We start from the raw sequence: 21,751 nt of genomic DNA, 5'->3' as shown, positions 1-21,751 counted from the left end.
GGTGTTGCAGCAATACACTTACACTCATTGTCAGTAAGACCAAGGAATTGATTGTGGACTTCAGGAAGGGGAAGTCAAGGGATCATACACCGGTCCTCTTCGAGGGATCAGAAGTGGAAAGGGTGAGCAGTTTCAAGTTCCTGGGTGTTAACATCTCTGAAGATCTATCCTGGGCCCAACATTAATGTAATTACAAAGAAAGCACAACAGCAGCTATATTTTATTAGAAGTTCGAGGAGAATCAGTATATAACCAAAGGCACACACAAATTTCTATAGATGTACTATGGAGAGCATTCTAACTGGTTGCATCACCATCTGATAGAAAAACCTGCAGAAAGCTGTAAACTCAGACACTCTATCATGGGCACCAGCCTCCCCGGCATCCAGGACATCTTTTAAAGCCGATGCCTCAAAAAGGCAGCATCCATCATTAAGAACCCTCATCAGGACTGTTGTAGCGTGGATGAAATCACCGGAGAGATAGAGTCACTGGTAGATACAAAGCAGCTTCTTTATTCGACACAACAAGGTACAGCAGGTATCATATGGACAGAGACGCTTTCAGTAGAAAGGTCTGCTAGCCCAATGTGGGCTCGATATTTATATGTTAAACACAAAAGGGCAATTGCTATTTTAAAAGTTATAGACAATGCATAGACAATGCTTCCTTTTGAAGCTACATACAAAACATCACACCTTTCGACTTCATCCTTTCCTTCCGATGCCAACATGTCTGGGTTGGTATCCACAGCCTTTAGGAATGCAAGTTAAATCCACAATACATTTATTTGGCATTTTATGTGCTAACATAGAAGACAATTCATATCTTTGAAGTATAGACAATACTGTCTTCGAAACTACCTGTACACTTCACACTTCCATCCGCAGCATCTGGCTAGTATCCCAATATTCACAGCTTTTAGGAAATGCATTGTTGTGAACTCAATCCACAGTACTTTGTCAAATAGAAGACTGGTGGCCAGAGTTATCTAAGTGTAAATGAATCATCTACCCAAAAACTCACTCTAACAAGGACATTGCCTTTTCTCATTGTCACCATCAAGAAGGAGGCACAGATTCCTGAAGACATTTCAGGAATAGCTTCTTCCCCTCTGCCATCAGATTTTTTAATGGACAATGAACCCATGAACACTTCCTCAGTATTTCCCCCTCTTTTTTGCACTACTATTTAATTTATTATTCTATGGATACTTCTTGTAATATGTAGTTTTTATTACCATTTATTACAATGTACTGCTGCCGCAAAACAACAATATGCTGGTGATATCAAATCAGAACCTGTATGATCCTTGCCAAAACTGCTGTGTTCTGCTATATACAGCACAGATGGACCTGCTAAGGATCATGTAAGAATATTTTTATGTGCCAGTTGTCTTTTCCTGGCTAGTATTGTGTATTGAGAGGATCAGCTGGTTTGTGCTGGGGCTGGGGATGGTGGGTGGGGGTTGATTATCGATCCTTTTTACAAAGATCTTCCCTTAGGACAGGGGTTCCCAGCTTTTTTTATGTCATGGACTAATATCATTACGCAAGGGGTCTGTAGACCCCAGGTTGGAAACCCCGTCTTAGGGCAATTCTTACTCCTACTGCTTTCCAGGATTTACCTCATGGACCTCTTGATGATTTTGTTAGCTGGCTAATGTCTTTTGTTTTTCATAGTACAGCACACTTAACACAGCAGTAGTCTCTGGGTCTGAACGTCTTCCTTATCCCAACCCCAAGACAGAGAACACGTGTGTTTTTATATTTGAAGCAGGTAGCTCCTTCCATCTGTGGTTAACAGCCAAGGTTGGAGAGTGCATTGGTTTGAGGAAGTGGGAGTAGAGGATTGTGATTGGTCCCCTGGATCTACTCCTCCAGGTATATCCAGCTGTTTAAGTAGTTTGGCAGGGTGAAGGAAATTTGCGTTATTCCAGAAACCATGGGTACTTCTCATGAGAGGATCCTTCTAATGATTCACAGTGATCTGCACGTTGTGGACCTGGAAACTTTTTCCTTTGAGAGGAGGTTTATGTCATTGAGCACATATAGTCAATGGCTGTCCACACTTGTGGGAAGCTAGCAGTGCTTGCAAATCTCACTGCCCAATACTCCATCTGTTCCTTGCTGAAATGAAATTAGGCAAAATAATTTATTTTGTGAATTAAGTGTTTTGTCTGATGCAGGAGTAAGCAACAAATTAGGAGAAAGCTACGGATACTTAGAAAGATCTGTTGCAAGGATGGAGAGAGTCAGCATGACCTTGGCCTCCCTGGAGTGTGTGGTCAAGGAACAAGAAGTTGGCCATAAGTTTTGCCAAAAAGTGTCAATTACTTAAGTTCCAGTAAAATAGAGTCCCTCTGAATCCTTTGTTGGAGTAGGCCCTTTGCGAGTGGGTGCAACTTTGCCTCTTATTCCATGACCTTCCACGATTGGTCAGTTCTTTCTGAAATGGTGCCTCCCATAAATGAGTTCTGCCAATGATATCTCCACTGAGGCACCCATTGACTATCTTGGCAGCTAAATTCAGGGAAAATAAAATCCCTGGCTATACTACACTCTGTAGAATTCAGAACATTTTTGAGCATCTTACAGTATATTCTAGGGATATCTACTCAGATCATCCAATATCAGCAAGATTTCCTTTGAGTGGAAAAAGAAACACTTTAGTATGAGGTGTTTCTAGTCCGTTAAGACTGTTCTATGATGACTATGATGTCAAGCTTTTAAGTTCGTTTCTCTGATGACAAACAGGTATTAGTTTTTCAGCTAATAACCCATTCACTAACTATTTGCTACAGGCTGGAAATGTCATGATGCGGACATCTTATATAAAAATTAAAGTCCAGGATAACTGTGGAAAATCTATGACGGTTTGTCTAGACAAGGATTTTCGAAGGGTATACAAGGATGTTATCAGGTTGGTATATTTATATAGTTGTAATATTTCTGACTGTTTTTAACCAAGTTTAGATAAATAGTTACTTTAAGTGCCTTGAACTCTTAAAATTTGGATTAGTAAATTTTAATTTCTTCATTCTACACACCATAAGAGTGACTATTATAAATAGTATCCAAAAACTGAGGGCATGATTTGCTGGACATCTTTGCTTTCTATGTGAAATCAAAATTGGATGGATCCCAGTGATTACAAAAGAACTTCATGCTTCATTTTTGAATATTGCTATTCTGAAAGGGTGAAACTTTTAGCATTCATGATAACAGGAGTTGAGTGAAGTCCAGAGAATCAAGTTAAGCAACTGGTGACAAAAAAAAAAAATCCCTGGCTGTACTACACTCTGTAGACTTTGGAACATTTTTGGGCATATTACAGCAAACTCTAGGGATATCCAATCAGATCATCCAATATCAGCACGGTTTCCTTTGAATGGTAAAACACACACTTTAATATGAGGTTTTTCTAGTCCCATTGAGACTGTTCTATGACACATTATTGCACATCCAGTAGCAGACTCCTGAACCAGATACTCTATTTTAAGACCTGTCATGGCAAGACAGGTCTGATGTAGACAGAGGAAAAGGTTTATTAATTCCCTGAAAGTTTCCTTGAAGAAATGCATCATCTCTTCTGACTCCTGGAAATCTCTGCTCCCATGACTACTCAAAGCGGAGAAGCATTTGAAATAAGGCCATGCATTGGGGCACATGTCAGCCTTGAGTCAGAACCAGTACACAATCTCACCCGCCCACCCACCTACCCCCTCAACAATTTCCTGCCAACTACAGAGAAATCTGCAGTTCCCACAATGACCTCATGAATTACTTTTGGCTCCACAAGACTAGAGTAAAGGCAACCTGAGGGTTACCAAAAAGGAGTTGGAGGTATGTACAATTCCAAAGGAGAGAAGATGCACATGCTCATTAATGAAATTCTGATTTTTCCAAAGATGGTTTTGAAGAGGTATAAAACATAATGTGCATTTCTATGACTTTCAGAAAAATGGCTAGAGAAAGGGATTCAGAGTAAGGTCAGAAGTTCTCCCACTCCCTTATAGCACACCGTATTGGCTATATCAGATAGGGTTGTGTTGTTGCATGGACAGGAAGGGAAAACAGGAAGAAAATAACATGGGAGTGGGGCAAGGGAGCTTGAGTCATGAAAGAAAGCAAGTGCAACATATAATAATAGTATGTAACTGATAAGGATTGGAACCTTGTTTGATCTGACACTGAGTGCTGAAGTAGAATGACACAATGCAATATTCCATTGAAAAAAAATTGAAGGATGGTGAAGAGGAAATTCCAGAAATAATGTAAATTATCAAAACATTGCCTGAAATTTGCAGTGTACTGCCTGTATATCCTTGTATAAGTGCCATCAAGTTCAGGGTTTTCATGAAAGTACAGAAGTTCTGAACCAACTGACCATATCGCCAGCCTTTTTCTAATCACAGTCCAGTGTTTGACTTCTCATGGAATTCAACATTAAAATTGCACCAATTACCCAAAACCTACACTGACTAAAATAGTTTTCTGGACAGACTGATGTAGAGACCAAGTCACTATTCATTTAGATAGAGTGGAAATGAATGGGATCAGATTTACAGACCAGCTACCTTATTGCTGCTGGCCCTTCCGCTCAGCATGTTTGTACTCTGCCACTGGACCCAGTGGTGGCGTGGGAGATCAGATGAGCTGGAAGTCTGAGATATGACGATGCTTGAACTGCCTTGTAAAATCATGGATAAAAGCAATGAACCTACCATTTATGTGCCAAACAAATAATATTTTGAATAATTATTTGAATACAATATTTTCATCATTTATCTCTAGTACTATAAAATAATTATACATAGACAATAAAGACAATTTGAACCTAAGAAATTATGATCTGGACTACTATTTGGTGAATACCATTCCCTAAAGTATTTTGGAAAGAAAAAGTATTTTTGGGTCACTACCTAATTGAGAACAACATGCAGTTCTGCAGCCTGAACATATTTTAGCTGAAATATGTGACAGCATGAAAATTACATGAGTAATATAACTGCTTTGTCATTTTTAGGGTGTCTTAGGAGAGGCTGAAGGGAATACAATATGAACATACAAGCTTAGTGTTGGCCATTGCTCAGCCTCAATTCTAAATCAGAGGATCTCCAAAAAGGATAGCTAGCACCTTTTGATAATATTGCAAACACGAAGAAATCTGCAGATGCTGGAAATTCAAGCAACACACACACAAAATGCTGGTGAACACAGCAGGCCAGGCACCATCTATAGGAAGAGATACAGTCGACGTTTCGGGCCGAGACCGGCAGGACAGTCCTGATGAAGGGTCTCGGCCCAAAACGTCGACAGTACCTCTTCCTGTAGATAATATTGCAAAGCTGTCTCCTAGGTATCTAGGTGGAACTAACTGAATGAATTATATGAGTGATGGCACAGAGGAAAAATGCTGGAAACACTGCAGGTTAGTCAACACATTATGGGAGAATCCATTTCAAATCAATGATCTTTTGCAGAACCTCCCCTATTGTATATTGTATTTGCTAGTACTCAATTTCAGTGCTGAGCTCATTTAAACTGGGTGAAGCAGGAAATAGATATAAATTGTCTGTAAATATCGATAAAAATTGTAAAGATTCCTCCGTAGTTTCTCATCTCCAGAGAGTAAATCCACAGGTTTTTTTTACTTGATTCACATGTACTTTTTGATTTGATCTTAAAATATGATTGTTATTTACATTTTAATTTCAAATCAACATTAAAAAAGATTGCATGAAATGAGTAGCTTATTGTTTGAACAAGTTTGGAAAATATTGCTCATTAACTTATTTTTTTTTAAATAAAACACAGCATTGACGTGTCTCCCTGTCTGGAACCTGGATACTGCTTGCATAAAATGAGGACATTAAGATTTAATCAAACTGAAATTGAAAATATTGGATTAACGAAGTACATGCCAAAATGCCTGTTGTTACCCCTCAATACCTTTGCAGGTATCCTGTAAGATAAAGTAACCAACGGAAAATAATTAACTAATTAATTGCTTGAAGAAACAAATGATTTGGAGCTGCTAGAACAGTAAAGCAAAGAGGCACAATAATTACATTCAACTGTTGAAGAACATCTTCTGGAGAGGGAACAATTATTTTCAAGATTTGACAAACACAAAAATCATTATTCCTGTTATCAGGACATCAAGATGTTGGTGCTTGGGGGAATATTATTTGGAAATCGAACATTTTATTTGAACCAGTTCAAGAAGGTCAGAAGAAGACTATTGCATAAAAGGGAAGTCGGAAGAAAAGACTATTGCAATATTGACGGGAACATTTCTAGAGCTCGTGTGCTTGTTACTGTCTACTTAATTCGCATGCATACTATTGAGTTTGGAGAATGGTGAACATTAGCCAAACTTTAGATAGACCTTACAAAATAAGTTTGGGGAAAAGTACAGAATTATTTATGCAGGATTTACACGAGATTACTTCAGTTATTTTTAAATAAAGCCTTTCTTTAAACTTTGGATTGAACATTAATAAACCTGTGATTGCAAAGTTCACTACAAGGATAAAATGTGCTGCACATTTCAGGGGGAGAAATGATTTACTCTCAATTTCTGGTAGCAAATTCATGAACATGCTCTTTATGCTTGTAAGTATAATTTCACTACAATGAATAAATAAATCTTCCTCCATAAGATTTTACACTGTAATTCCATTATGCTGTTTAACTTGCCACTTAGCTATATTTCTAACATCCTCGTGTCTAACATGTACAAGTTTGTCTTAGATGTATAGTATTTATTATATGGTCCTGTAAAAATATTTTACATTAAAATATCACTGTGCTTAATAGAACTGAAAGCCTTGTGTTTATATTATTCACCAATATTTCAATGAAATGTGCAAGTTTTAGGGAAGGTGGTTGCTGATATCATACTAAGTACTTTATCTCTGCATACCTCTATGTCAATGAACTCTATTGTGGGTGATAGATGGGTGGGGGAAAAGGTTTTGCAAAAATTGTGCATAAAACTAGAGGAACACTGCATTATATTCTGCCCAATGTCACGAACATTGATTTTCTAATTTCAGGTAACCTGCACCCACTCTTTTTTCCTGCATCCACCCACTTCTTACACAAGTCATTCTTTCCAACAGCTCCCCCAAGCCCTGATAACCATCTTCTACCCACGCTCCATTACTTCATCCACCTGTCACCCACACACTGAATCTATCCCCTCCATCTACTGTACCATCTGGCTGCCATCCCACCCTTATCTGGTTCCACTCACCACCTTTCATCATCAGATTCCATCATCTACAGACCACTGTTCTCCCCACATCACCTCCCAGCCTCTGTCGCTATCTCCACTCTTCTCTCCTTCACCTAGCGCTATCTATCCATCAACTTCTCCTCACCTGAATCCACCTATCACTTGTCAGCTCCTGACTCAGCTCTCCCCCTGCTCTCCCTCTCACTTTATACTGGTTATATCCTCTTTACACTTCCAGTCCTTTTGTGGGGACTTAACCAAAACATCAGCTATCCCTTTGCCTTCATAGGCTCGCTGAGTTCTTCCGGCAGCTTGACTTTTGCTCCAAGTTCCAGTACTTGTGGACTCTTGTGTGGAGTACAGTCTGGGAAAATATAAAATTGCTCATTTTGAAAGGAAGAATGCGACAACCGTATTACAGTGGGCTATCAGTTAATCAGGGCAGCCGCTATTTGGGACAACTCTTAAAGAACAAAACCGAATCAAAATAGCTGGGATTCGCTTCATTTATTTGGGACACTATGCTGCCTAATTGGGACAGGAGACTTGCTGAACAGTTTCTAGCATACACTTGCATGACCATTAGACACTACACCATGCTTACTGTGAACAGTTATAAAATATCAGTTTGTGCTTAAAAAGCAGTAATTTGGCCAATTTTTTTTTGCAAATGTCAAGTTTTGCCAACTATGGCAAGAAATGAGCACTAAGATAATTCAGCAGGCCAGGCAACATCTCTAGGAAGAGGTACAGTCGACGTTTCGGGCCGAGCCCCTTTTGTCAGGACAAACTGAAAGAAGAGATAGAAAGAGCTTTGAAAGTGGGAGGGGGAGGGGGAGATCCAAAATGATAGGAGAAGACAGGAGGGGGAGGGATGCAGCCAAGAGCTGGACAGGTGATTGGCAAAAGGGATATGAGAGGATCATGGGACGGGAGGCCTAGGGAGAAAGAAAGGGGGAGGAGGGAAGCCCAGAGGATGGGCAATAATGGATGGGGTACGAGGGGGAGGTGGGGCATTAGCGGAAGTTACAGAAGTCAATGTTCATGCCATTAGGTTGGAGGCTACCCAGACGGAATATAAGGTGTTGTTCCTCCAACCTGAGTGTGGCTTCATCTTTACAGTAGAGGAGGCCGTGGATAGTCATATCAGAATGGGAACAGGACGTGGAATTAAAATGTGTGGCCACTGGGGATCCTGCTTTCTCTGGCGGACAGAGCGTAGATGTTCAGCAAAACAGTCTCCCAGTTCGTGTCGGGTCTCGCCAATACATAGAAGACCGCATCGGGAGCACCGGATGCAGTATATCATCCCAGCCGACTCACAGGTGAAGTGTCGCCCCACCTGGAAGGACTGTCTGGGGCCCTGAATGGTAGTGAAGGAGGAAGTGTAAGGGCATGTGTAGCATTTGTTCCACTTACAAGGATAACTGCCAGGAGGGAGATCGGTGGGGAGGGATGGGGGGAATGAATGGACAAGGGAGTGCTTGAAATTCCAGCATCTGCAGATTTCCTCGTGTTTGCGCTAAGATAATTCAGAACTGTTTTGATCACTGCAGTTTCAAGCATTCAGGCTTGGAGATGTCAGAAAGGACTGTAAGTGAAAATGAAATGATTTCACTATTTCATCAAGTTAGGAATAATGAAGAATTTGAAGGGATCAACAATCATCTTGAATAGAACATAGAATAGTACAGCACAGTAAAGGCCCTTCAGCCCACAATGTTGTGCCGACCCTCAAACACTGCCTCCCATATAAGCCTCACCTTAGATTCCTCCATATGCCTGTCTAGTTGTCTCTTAAACTTCACTAGTGTATCTGCTTCCACCACTGACTCAGGCAGTGCATTCCACGCACCAACCACTCTCTGAGTAAAAAACCTTCCTCTAATATCCCCCTTGAACTTCCTACCCCTTACCTTAAAGCCATGTCCTCTTGTATTGAGCAGTGGTGCCTTGGGGAAGAGGCGTTGGCTATCCACTCTATCTATTCCTCTTATTATCTTGTACACCTCTATCATGTCTCCTCTCATCCCCCTTCTCTCCAAAGAGTAAAGCCCTAGCTCCCTTAAGCTCTGATCATAAAGCATACTTTCTAAACCAGGCAGCATCCTGGTAAATCTCCTCTGTACCCTTTCCAATGCTTCCACATCCTTCCTATAGTGAGGTGACCAGAACTGGACACAGTACTCCAAGTGTGGCCTAACCAGAGTTTTATACAGCTGCATCATTACATCGCGACTCTTAAACTCTATCCCTCGACTTATGAAAGCTAACACCCCATAAGCTTTCTTAACTACCCTATCCACCTGTGAGGCAACTTTCAGGGATCTGTGGACATGTACCCCGAGATCCCTCTGCTCCTCCACACTACCAAGTATCCTGCCATTTACTTTGTACTCTGCCTTGGAGTTTGTCCTTCCAAAGTGTACCACCTCACACTTCTCCGGGTTGAACTCCATCTGCCACTTCTGCATCTCTCTGCAATCTTTGACAATCCTCTACACTATCTACAACACCACCAACCTTTGTGACGTCTGCAAACTTGCCAACCCACCCTTCTACCCCCACATCCAGGTCGTTAATAAAAATCACGAAAAGTAGAGGTCCCAGAACAGATCCTTGTGGGACACCACTAGTCACAATCCTCCAATCTCAATGTACTCCCTCCACCACCACCCTCTGCCTTCTGCAAGCAAGCCAATTCTGGATCCACCTGGCCAAACTTCCCTGGCTCCCATGCCTTCTAACTTTCTGAATAAGCCTACCATGTGGAACCTTGTCAAATGCCTTACTAAAATCCATATAGATCACATCCACTGCACTACCCTCATCTATATGCCTGGTCACCTCCTCAAAGAACTCTATCAGGCTTGTTAGACACGATCTGCCCTTCACAAAGCCATGCTGACTGTCCCTGATCAGACCATGATTCTCTAAATGCCTATAGATCCTATCTCTAAGAATCCTTTCCAACAGCTTTCCCACCACAGACGTAAGGCTCACTGGTCTATAATTACCCGGACTATCCCTACTACCTTTTTTGAACAAGGGAACAACATTCGCCTCTCTCCAATCCTCCGGTACCATTCCCGTGGACAACGAGGACATAAAGATCCTAGCCAGAGGCTCAGCAATCTCTTCTCTCACCTCGTGGAGCAGCCTGGGGAATATTCTGTCAGGCCCCGGGGACTTATCTGTCCTAATGTATTTTAACAACTCCAACACCTCCTCTCCCTTAATATCAACATGCTCCAGAACATCAACCTCACTCATATTGTCCTCACCATCATCAAGTTCCCTCTCATTGGTGAATACCGAAGGGAAGTATTCATTGAGGACCTCGCTCACTTCCACAGCCTCCAGGCACATCTTCCCACCTTTATCTCTAATCGGTCCTACCTTCACTCCTGTCATCCTTTTTTTCTTCACATAATTGAAGAATGCTTTGGGGTTTCCTTTACCCCACTCGCCAAGGCCTTCTCATGCCCCCTTCTTGCTCTTCTCAGCCCCTTCTTAACCTCCTTTCTTGCTTCCCTATATTCCTCAATAGACCCATCTGATCCTTGCTTCCTGAACCTCATGTATGCTGCCTTCTTCCACCTGACTAGATTTTCCACCTCACTTGTCACCCATGGTTCCTTCACCCTACCATTCTTTATCTTCCTCACCGGGACAAATTTATCCCTAACATCCTGCAAGAGATCTCTAAACATCGACCACATGTCCATAGTACATTTCCCTGCAAAAACATCATCCCAATTCACACCCGTAAATTCTAGCCTTATAGCCTCATAATTTGCCTTTCCCCAATTAAAAATTTTCCTGTCCTCTTTGATTCTATCCTTTTCCATGATAATTATAAAGGCCAGGGAGCGGTGTCACTGTCCCCCAGATGCTCATCCACTGAGAGATCTGTGACTGTTAATGCCCGGGTAAATTGCGGATGAGGATGGAAATGTTTTAACTTGGTTGGTGTTCGTTATTGCTGTTTGCAGTGTTTTGTTCTAGTATTGTAATACTTGAAGTAAACTTATTTTTGTGAGGAAATAAAACAAAACCAGGTGACTGCTACCTGCTGCATCAGCAGCAACCAAACTGGGGAACGAGTACAACATGGTGCCATCACGTGAGCGCGGGAACGGAGAAGGCGGGGCTGCGGCACGGCACGTGAACGCTCGCGGAGGGACAGGAGGGTTCGGGCCGCGCGCGCACGCGGACGGTGTTGAGGGAAGCGTTCACCGTGTCGTAGGGCGCCTGCGCGCTGGTCTGATCGTGTCTCGGCTTCAGGTAGTGGCGAGGGAGGGTGGTGCGGTGACGGTTGTGGGGGCGTGAGGACTCGAGCTTCGCGCTGACGGCGAGGTGGGGAAGGAAGGGCCGAGTGCCACACAGCTTGCCGTAAAACGCGGGTTTTGTGGTATCTGCGAAAGGGTGGGGAGTGATTAAAGTTTTCTGGATGTCGGAGCCGAGGCTGTGAGTGATCTCTTTTCAGCCCTTGGCCGAGCGCTATTATAGCCCAGGGTAACCCGGCCTGTTGGCGGTTTCATCAGTATCAGTTCGGTAGGTGCTCCGGAGACCCAGTCAGCCTGGGGGCAGAGCCAGAAGGACGGCGTTTGCAATGGCGGAACCGGACACAACACAGAACAGGAAAATAAATTGGTTGATCCGTATTGTACATTGGTCGGGGTTAAGATATTTGGGACGAGAGAGAGAGAGGTGCTGGAAATCTGGAGCGGCAGATAAAATGCTGGAGGAACTCAGAAGTCACACAGCATTTGTGAAGGGACGTTAAATCACTCCCTATGAAGGGTCTCAGCCCGAAATGAGACTGTTCATTACCCTCCATAGATACTTCCTGACCTCCTGAGAGTCTCCAGTAGTTTTTTGTTCCTTAATGTTTATGTGCTTGCCTTGCAGCAGGTGGAATGAAAAATAAGACCAACAGCAGAGGCCGCGAGTTTATTCCAAGTCAAGAGAGCCAGATTTCTCTCTAGAATAATGTAAAGAGTAGGGGAGGTATGTGCATTGGTGAACTCTAATAATTCTCTGATTCAAATTCACTTTGAGATGAGGTTGAGGAGACATTGGATAAAGATTTATGGCTAATAGTGGAGAAATTATTGTTAAAAGTTATGCTGGAATGTCCAACATGTGCATACAATTTTTAATCATATTTATGAACTTGTTTGTAAATAATGTCACTCAGTTATATCTTCTATTAAGACCATAAACTCTCGGAGCTGAATTAGGCCATTTGGCCCATCGAGTCTGCTTCACTTGAATGGATCATCATAGCTGATCCATTTTCCCCCTCAGCCCCAATCTCCTGCCTTCTCCCTGTATCCCTTTATGCCCTGACCTATCAAGAATCTATCAACCTTTGCCTTAAATATATGTAAGTATATATTATTAAATAATCAATGTTCTTGTTTTTTTTCAGATGGCCAACTAGGGATGTGTGGTGGAAAATAAAGCTTGAACTATGAAGAGGAATAAACAGTGGAACATCAGCAAAGCACTGGCTCTTGCCAGTTCCTATCATTTTCTCTATTGTGCAGCCAAAGGCTGTATAATTCCATTTCTTACCATATTCTTAAGACAGCTTGGATTGACTGCACCATTTGTTGGGATTGTGATTGGAACAAAGTTTTTCATATCCTTGATTTGTACTCCCTTCTGGTCTTACTATGCTGGACGCTATAACAAAAGAAGAATGCTTGTGTTCTGTTCCTTGATTTCATCTATAGGAGTCAGCTTTCTACTTACACTAATTCCACCTGTGAATAAGGAAATTCAGTACAAATATTGTAACACAAGTATGTATGCAAAAACCAATTGGAATCAAAATACAGCAGAAGACAAAAGCCACATGGGTGATCTTGCATATACCATGCTTCCAGGAACAGTAAATATTATTGTGACAAGTCATCCTAGTTCAGAACTCCATAATATACACAGTACTGAAATGAAAATGAAACTCCATTTGTTGACAACTGTAGAATCACCTATTAGAAATTCAACCAAACAGCCATCTGAGAATATTACAACTTCTGAAATCTCTACTCAACCATCAGAAGAAACGGGAAGTGCAAACAATATACACCATCTTCAAGCAAAACAAACTCTGCCTAGTAAAAGCTCTGGTTATAAAAGAACTGTGGAAAAAACTACCAAGCAATTTCCTTTGCTAAAAGAAAGCAGAGAGGAAAATGGCATTTTAGATGTTCATTTCAGTACACCAAATATTCCCCTTGTAAAAAGGGATGTTACACTAAAAGCTAGCTTTGAAGATGGGAATAAAAATCAACAGCTCAATTTTGCACCAAATTCTAATCTTAAAATGCTCGATAACTGGCAGCAGACATTGGTGCTTATTCTGCTAGCTGTATCTTTATGGGAGGTTCTAGCATCAACACTGGATTGGGTTACAGATGATGGGCTGTATGACTATTTGGACTTTGTGGATGCTGTTGACCGCTATGGCAGACAATGGATTTGGGGACACTTGGGTACAGCTGGAGCAGCTTTTAGCATTGGTATCCTTGTGGACAGGCTGGACTGTTTCCTCAATACACATACCTCAAGAACTGCTGTGCACTTCTATGCTTATGCTGCAGTACTTTTATTGGCACTTATTGTTGGAGTGTTACATCCAGTACACACTGCTAAGAAAAATGATGCAGTCAACCAAACTTTTAAAGGATTGCATCTATTGGGAAGTGATGGAAGAGCTGTCTTGTATGCAGTTACGGTCTTGATCACAGGAGCTATTGGATCTACAATAAATAACTTCCTCTTTTGGCAAATGCAGGACAAGGGAAGCAATGAGGCATATATGGGTACTGCTGTGGCAATTGGGTTTCTGGCTGAGTTTTCGTTTTTCCATTTCAAAGACAAAATGTTAAATATCCTTACAATCTCCGGAACAATTGGATTTGCTCTAATCTGTCTAGCAGCTCAGCTGCTCTACTATTCATTCCTATGGTCTTCTTGGGCAGTATTGCCTATTCAAGTTTTAAATGCATTTAGCAATGGTGCCTTGTGGTGGGCTGTTCTGAGTCAGTCTAGTGATATAGCTACTCCTGGCACTGAAAGAACACTCCATAAGATCTACCATTGGATATCTTTTGGTCTGGGTGCATGTTCTGGCAGTTTTTGCAGTGGCTTCATTGTGGATAGTTTTGGCATAGAAAGGCTTTTTCAAGCATGCTCTGTTACTGCCATAGTTTGGGCAGTGTTTTTTCTCATTATACAATCAAAAATCCCTCGACAAAAGAGGTTAAACTACTCACGACTGTTAGCTGATACTAGTGATCTGAGTGACTCAGATGATGAGCAAAATAATGACTGGCTTGTTAAAGCTCTGAAAAATGATAACTTTTTAATGAAGTGACCAGTTTACTTATTTTGTGTTCCCTGCTGAATAAGCAAGTCTAAATAGTTAGCAAGTATTGTCAGGTTCATTTAAGAATCCAGACCAAGATGTGGGATAGGAATTTTTAAATTTGATATCCTAGTTTCTATTAAATGAGTAATGCTATTGGATATTGCAAACTAATTCTATTTCAGGGGGCTTCTCATTCAAATAAGCACTTTTATCTGCAAAACTGCAGGATTTTTTATGAAAAATTATGGAAAATAGTTTTTTTGAGTAACTAGAATATTTAAAATATTCCTGTAATAGAGAGTGAATATGGGTGTAATTGTTTATGCAGTGTCTCTGATATAAAACATGCCTATATGATGTACAGTGAACAGTAGGAGGAACAGAAGTATTCTACACTGAATATATTATGATCCATAGTTTCATTGTATTAATACGGAAGTTATGCCATACAAAGTTCACCACTTAAAATATCAATATCTACACAAATAATGCATTTATGAAGCACCTCCACATTATGCTCTCAGGGTAATCGAAATGTCACAGCCATTGTTGTCTTTGTATCTGTCTCAGTACTCCTTTCTGCCCTTATTGAACATGTGCATACTCTGGCTCACTCCTTTTTATTTGTATGCACACTTGTATTTGTGTCTCCTTCACTCCACTGTCATGCTTTAGAATACCCTTGAATATATCTAAAGACTATGTTCAGTTTCTTGCTTAGTTGCTCAGCATCTATGGTGGAGCTTTGGATCGAAGTTCTGGTTTATCCCTTTTTTCTGGGAATTGATGTATAATATTGTGATGGCCTTGTGGGTGGAGAAAAGCAATTGCAGTGTGTTTTTTAAACAATAGGGAATTGAGACAAGTTTTCATTTAAAATGTCAAGTAGATGATTCATGTTTTTCAGTCTGTAACGAATTTTTATGCAAGGTCATACTTGGAAATCTTGGTTAGAATATATCTGTTCAAAGCTGCTAATGTATTAACGTTAAGTACATCTACTTGCTAGATTTTTTAGTGGGAGTTAATACTGAGATCTAAAATTAAAAAATATAACACGTTGTCTGAGGTATAATTTAAGCCTGTCAGCAGATGAAAAGATGAGGCAAGATTTTTGGGTGAAAGTGTTTGTGATCAAAGTGATCCAGTAAAGGAAGTAGAGATTTAACACAGAAAAGACTTGAAATAATATGCATATGCTAATTGCAGTTATTAGCATAATGCTGTTCAATTTTAATAAAATGTTTAATGTTTTCTTGCATTAGATGTCAGTCAAGCATTAAAGCAAATTTATGTTGCACTATTTTGCTAGTTTTGTTGAGAATTAACTTTGAAGTAAAATTTAGTTGAATGGTGAAGCCATTTTAGCTGCTGATGAGGAAGTGCTTTCTCTCTTCCATCATGTAAATTTTCTACATGTTGTGCCTTTTCCTCAACAAACTTCAGGGTAATAGATATCTCCACAATCTAATGAAACAAAGCTGTCTCTCTGCCAATAAGTCACATAAGCAATCCACTTTTAAAAATCTGTTGATTTAAAATAAATACTTTGTGCTTCACTATATGCATTCCAGCTTTGAAATTTTACCAAACTGTACTAATTTTCTAATAAATATGCCAGTATAGCTAATTTTCTTGTGTTAAAAAATAAGTATCTTGTGAAATCAGTTTCACACCTTCATATCAGCAGGGAACTTTTAATTTACAGAACTTCTGAACATTAACATTCCACATTTTTATATGTAATTTTGAAATGAGAATTTTTGCACAGGAACCTTATGCCACAGTCTACTAGCAAGCCAAGAAATAGGCAGAGGTAGATGGGGAACTTCCTTTCATTCTTCCTCAAATAATTAGTATTTGCATGTAAATATATGGGAGTTTTCAGTACTATTATGGTTGTGTTTGGAAAAAGGACAACTATGTAATATCTGCACCATATATTTAAGAATACATTGCTTAACTCTATAACATCCCCTTTGTTGATTGAGAACAACAATGAAATAAAGGTCAATGATGCCTTAAAATAAACAAACCTCAAATCCCTCCTTTAACAGTACAAGTTGAGGAACTCTTGTTTCTAAGACTGAGTTCTTTAAACAAGTAGTTCCTTTAGTGAAGAGAGCTACTCTTAAATATACTTACCTGACGTTACTTCCTCTTTTTTTTAAAAGTTAAAACTAGTTCTGGAAGCAATACACCATTCTAAGGTCATCTATATTATTAGTAGGTTCAAGTCAGGTTTAGCTTTGCACCTATGCTTGTCTCTCCGTCTGGTAAAGAAGAACAAGATGTGTTTTTTTTAAACTGTAGAAAGCATTAGCTTAAATTTAGTTTAAGTTTACTCCACTGGTATGAGGTTGAAAGGAGGAATGATTATCTTCAAATTATATTAAAATGATATACTGTAAAATGTGATTTGATTTGAATAACTTTTTTTCACTGGTAAAATAAAGCTGAATGTGCCTTGCTGTGTAAAAAGGATAGCATGTTTTTTCTTTACCAGGTAAAAACTTGGAGTGGGTAATTAAAACTAGTTAGTAACCACTATTGTGTAATATTTGGTTATATATTCTTATCTTTGAAGGTTAAATATTAGTAATGTATTAGATTTATTTTGTTGGTGACTGGATATGTTAATTTTAGATAATTAATTTTATTAAAATTATTTAATCTTGTTTCATTTGCTGAGTTTGTCAGTTTTATTAATTCAGTTAATTTCTGTTGAATAAGCCTGGTTCAGATTCTGTGTTGGTGTAATGTTATAGGCTTAAAAAAAGGACATTAATGCATTTTTCAGCTGCGTTATCTATCTTTGAGTATATATTGAGATTTTAACCAACAAGTATAGCATAAGCCAAGGAAAATTGGAATCATTTTGGGTTCTTCCACCTATAAAAGGCAGCTTTGATTAACTCTACAATTTGAGGGTTTGTTAAATTTTTAAAATTTTTCTTAAGAGTTATTTTTTAAGCAACCGGAGAAACCATTAAGTTACATAGTCTGCCATTTTCTTTGGCTCCATGTTCTCAGCAGCATATGAATGTACACTTTTATGACTACTGGTTACCACTGTGCAGCAAAGTGAGTTTTATATGATTGTGAAGTTTTATAGGTTATTAAGGTTGTGGTCATCTTATAGCTGATTGTTTTAATAAAGTCTTAATATTGTTGTAGTAAAGTCACTTTTATAGATTTGTATCTGAGCTTTACTTGAATGGAATCTGTGGATATCCGTAGTTGAATTAATAGCTGGCAACAGATTATGAAATATGATTTTCAATTTCCATTGTTTGAATGCCAAAAGGCACACCAGCAGGAAATATTTTACTAAGAATCCCATTTACATTTGGAACAAAATTTTTATGATTTTAAAATAGTTTAATATAGACACAGTTCTATCACATGGAAATGGATTTTGTTGGTCTGGCCTTCAGTTATGTATACATGATTTTTCTTGGGCAACAATAGCCCAGACTTTGGGGTACCTGTGCAGAAATCTCGCGATTGTCCTGAATTCACAGTTTAGAGAGGGATTGAATAACTGCAGTGACTCCTACCATCACTGAACAGCTTGGGTAGGTATTTGTTATCTTACATTTTAATTATCTAAATAATTGTATTTTGAAATGACTAAAAGCTTTAAGTATTGTACTCTTTTAAGTTATAGTTTTTAATGGCTGTATTTCCTTTGAATGCCCTGAGAGAATTGTCTTTAACAATTTGTTCTACATCTAAAGTGATTTGACTTATTCGTTTTACTTAGCAGTTGGTTCAGATGCTCAGTGTTGTACTGCAACAAACAATAGCTAATCACAAAGAGCCCTACCAGATTTACCCTGTATGTTTGCAAAGGGAAAGTTATTTCAGACAGCTACATCATTTATGCAACTGGCAATCCATCTTCCATGAATATGTTCAACTTCTAAACAATACACAGTGATGCCTTTGATGTAAAAGCTCAGAACTTGATCCTGCTAGGCAGATCCCCCTAATAAGAATTGTACTCTGTCATCACCCCATACTCACATATGATAGTTGTGGATGTGAATGGGCTGTCCCTAGCCCAAAGCATTGCAAAATTATAATGGCCTAAGAGGCAACATACCTTTGGCTACACACTGAGGCTGTGTCTACCAAAGGATACCCCTAGAAACTCTCGAAGGCATCTTGCATCAAGCTTTGTCAACATTCTGTAGGTCGTTCAAAATGGTCTTTAAATTATTCTAATCTTTGGAGATAATTAAAAATGAAATATTTCAATTAAAATTAACCAAACTAGTTGCTAAAATAATTGAAAATATTAAACTAAGCAAAACATTTTTTAAACTTCTCAATAGAAAGTTCAAAGTAAATTTATCACCAAAGTACACATACGTTACAGTATAGAACTCTGAGGTTCATTTTCTTGTGGGCAATCACAGTAAATACAAGAAACACAGTGGAATCAATGAAAGACTGCACCTAACAGATGGGAAACAAACAATGTGAAACAAACTGCAAATACAAAAAGAGAAGGGGAAAAAAAAGCTAATAATAAATAAATAAATATCGTGAACAACAGATGAAGAGACCTTGAAAGTAAGTTTGTAGGTTGTGGGAACAGTGAATTGGGTCAGTGAAGTTATCCCCTCAAGTTCAAGACCCTGGTGGTTGAGGAGTAATAACTGTACCTGAATCTGGTGGTGTGGTCCTAAGGCTCCTGTATCTTCCTGATGGCAGCAGTGAGAAGAGAGCATGTTCTGGGTGGTGGTGATCCTCAATGATGGATGCTGCTTTCCTGCAACAGCAGTCCATATAGATGTGTTCAATGGTGAGGAGGACTATATGTGTGAAGGACTGGGCTGTACCCACTGCTTTTTGTAGGCTTTTCTGTACAAGGGCATTGGTATTTCCATACCAGGCCATGATGCAACCAGTCAACATACTTTCCACTATACATGTAGATGTTTGTCAGAGTTTCAGATGTTATACCAAATATATGCAAATTTCTAAGGAAATAGAAGTGCTGCTGTGCTTTCTTTGTAATTGCACTCGCGTGCTTGGCCCAGGCAGGTCCTCTAAAATAATAACATCGAGGCATTTAAAATTGCTGTCCCTTTCCACCTCTGATCTCCTGATGAGGCTGGGTCATGGACTTCTGGTTTCCTCCTGAAGTCAATTGTCATCTCCTTGATCGTGCTGACATTGAGTAAGAGATTGTTGCTGTGGCACCAGTCAGCCAGCTTTTCAATCTCCCTCCTATATGATGATACGTCACCATGTTTGATTTGGCCAGTGGTGTTGTCGGCAAGCTTAAATATGGTATTGGGGCTGTGCTTATCCACACAGTCATAAGCAATTAGAGCAGAGGGCTAAGCACACAGCCTTGTGGTTCACCTGTGTTGATGGAGATATTGTTGCCAATCCAAACTGAAGTCTGCAGGTGAGGAAATCAAGGATCCAATTGAACACAGGTATTTAGACCTAGGATGTGAAGCTTATTGATTAGTTTTGAGAGAGGTGGTATTGAATGTCGAGTTGTAGACAGTGAAGACCATCCTAATGTATGCATCTTCACTGTCCAGATGTACTGGGGTTGAGTGAAGAACCAATGAAATGCCATCTGCTGTTGACTTGTGACAGGAGGCGAATTGGAATGGATCCAAGTCATTTCTCAGGTAGGAGTTGATATGTTTTATCACCAACCTCTCAAAGCACTTCATTACAGTGGATGCAAATGCTGCTGAATGATGGTCATTGAGATAGGTAACCACATTTTTCAATAGACACTAGGTGCAGGAGTAGGCCATTCAGCCCTTTGAGCTAGCACCGCCATTCACTGTGATCATGGCTGATCATCCACAATCACTATCCAGTTCCTGCCTTATCTCCATAACCTTTGATTCTATCTTTAAGGGCTCTATCCATCTCTTTCTTGAAAGCATCCAGACACTTGGCCTCCACAGCCTTCTGGGGCAGAGCATTCCATATATCCACCAGTGTAAAGTGTTTCCTCAACTCCGTTCTAAATGGCCTACCCCTTATTCTTAAACTGTGGCCTCTGGTTCTGGACTCACCCATCAACGGGAACATGCTCCCTGCCTCCAGCGTGTCCAATCCCTTAATAACCTTATATGTTTCAATAAGATCCCCTCTCAGCCTTCTAAATTCCAGAGTATACAAGTCCAGTCACTCCAATCTTTCGACATATGACAGTCCCGCCATCCCGGGAATTAACCTTGTGAACCTACGCTGCACTCCCTCAATAGCAAGAATGTCCTTCCTCAAATTTGGAGACCAAAACTGCACACAGTACTCCAGGTGTGGTCTCACCAGGGCCCTGTACATCTGCAGAAGGACCTCTTTGCTCTTATACTCAATTCCCCTTGTTATGAAGGCCAGCATGCCATTAGCTTTCTTCACAGCCTGCTGTACTTGCATGCTTGCTTTCAGTGACTGATGTACAAGAACACCTAGATCTCGTTGTACTTCCCCTTTTCCTAACTTGACTCCATTTAGATAATCTGCCTTTCTGTTCTTACCGCCAAAGTGGATAACCTCGCGTTTATCCACATTAACCTGCATCTGCCATGCATCTGCCCACTCACCCAGCCTGTCCAAGTCACCCTGCATTCTCATAACATCCTCCTCACATTTCACACTGCCACCCAGCTTTGTATCATTGGAAAATTTGCTAATGTTACTTTTAAATCCCTCATCTAAATCATTAATATATATTGTAAACAGCTGCGGTCCCAGCACTGAACCCTGCGGTACCCCACTGGTCACCGCCTGCCATTCCGAAAGGGACCTGTTAATCGCTACTCTTTGTTTTCTGTCAGCCAGCCAATTTTCAATCCATGTCAGTACTCTGCCCCCAATACCATGTGACCTAATTTTGCCCACTAATCTCCTATGTGGGACTTTATCAAAGGCTTTCTGAAAGTCCAGGTACACTACATCCACTGGCTCTCCCTTGTCCATTTTCATAGTTACATCCTCAAAAAATGCCTGAAGATTAGTCAAGCACGATTTCCCCTTCGTAAATCCATGCTGACTCAGACCGATGCTGTTACTGCTATCCAGATGTGTCGTAATTTCAACTTTCATCATCAACTCCAGCATCTTTCCCACCACCGA

At 40.1% G+C, this 21,751-nt stretch overlaps 2 protein-coding genes across 11 annotated transcripts in view; both read left to right on the top strand.

The window, feature by feature from the left end:
• The window catches only part of LOC140187208 (phosphoinositide 3-kinase regulatory subunit 6-like), a 114,840-nt gene extending 108,028 nt beyond the window's left edge, over positions 1-6,812 (top strand). For all 4 annotated transcript variants that reach the window (XM_072242282.1, XM_072242281.1, XM_072242279.1 and 1 more), the window contains 2 exons: positions 2,804-2,922; positions 5,820-6,812. In XM_072242282.1, coding sequence (XP_072098383.1) covers positions 2,804-2,922; positions 5,820-5,973 — 273 coding nt within the window. In that variant the 3' untranslated portion in view covers positions 5,974-6,812. The remainder of the gene's footprint in view (positions 1-2,803; positions 2,923-5,819) is intronic.
• A 4,617-nt stretch (positions 6,813-11,429) lies between these two features.
• Positions 11,430-17,755, top strand: mfsd6l (major facilitator superfamily domain containing 6-like). Of its 7 annotated transcripts, none has more exons than XM_072242297.1 (3): positions 11,430-11,532; positions 12,160-12,258; positions 12,683-17,755. In XM_072242297.1, the coding sequence occupies exon 3, from the start codon at positions 12,725-12,727 to the stop codon at positions 14,633-14,635; it is 1,911 nt and encodes a 636-aa protein (XP_072098398.1). In that variant the 5' UTR covers positions 11,430-11,532; positions 12,160-12,258; positions 12,683-12,724; the 3' UTR covers positions 14,636-17,755. The 7 variants fall into 7 exon arrangements, with proteins under 7 accessions (XP_072098398.1, XP_072098402.1, XP_072098399.1 ...); XM_072242298.1 differs by lacking the exon at positions 11,430-11,532 and adding an exon at positions 11,536-11,604; XM_072242300.1 differs by lacking the exon at positions 11,430-11,532 and adding an exon at positions 11,613-11,715.
• The last annotated feature ends 3,996 nt before the right edge of the window (positions 17,756-21,751 follow it).

This window comes from Mobula birostris, chromosome 24, assembly GCF_030028105.1.
Source record: "Mobula birostris isolate sMobBir1 chromosome 24, sMobBir1.hap1, whole genome shotgun sequence".
NCBI lineage: Eukaryota > Metazoa > Chordata > Chondrichthyes > Myliobatiformes > Myliobatidae > Mobula > Mobula birostris.
Note: the sequence above shows the minus strand (reverse complement) of the source record. Positions and strands in the feature narration are given on the sequence as shown.

What these genes read in the sequence shown, in the direction of transcription:
- mfsd6l (XM_072242301.1), top strand. Translation starts at nt 12,725, where the DNA reads ATGAAGAGGAATAAACAGTGGAACATCAGCAAAGCACTGGCTCTTGCC.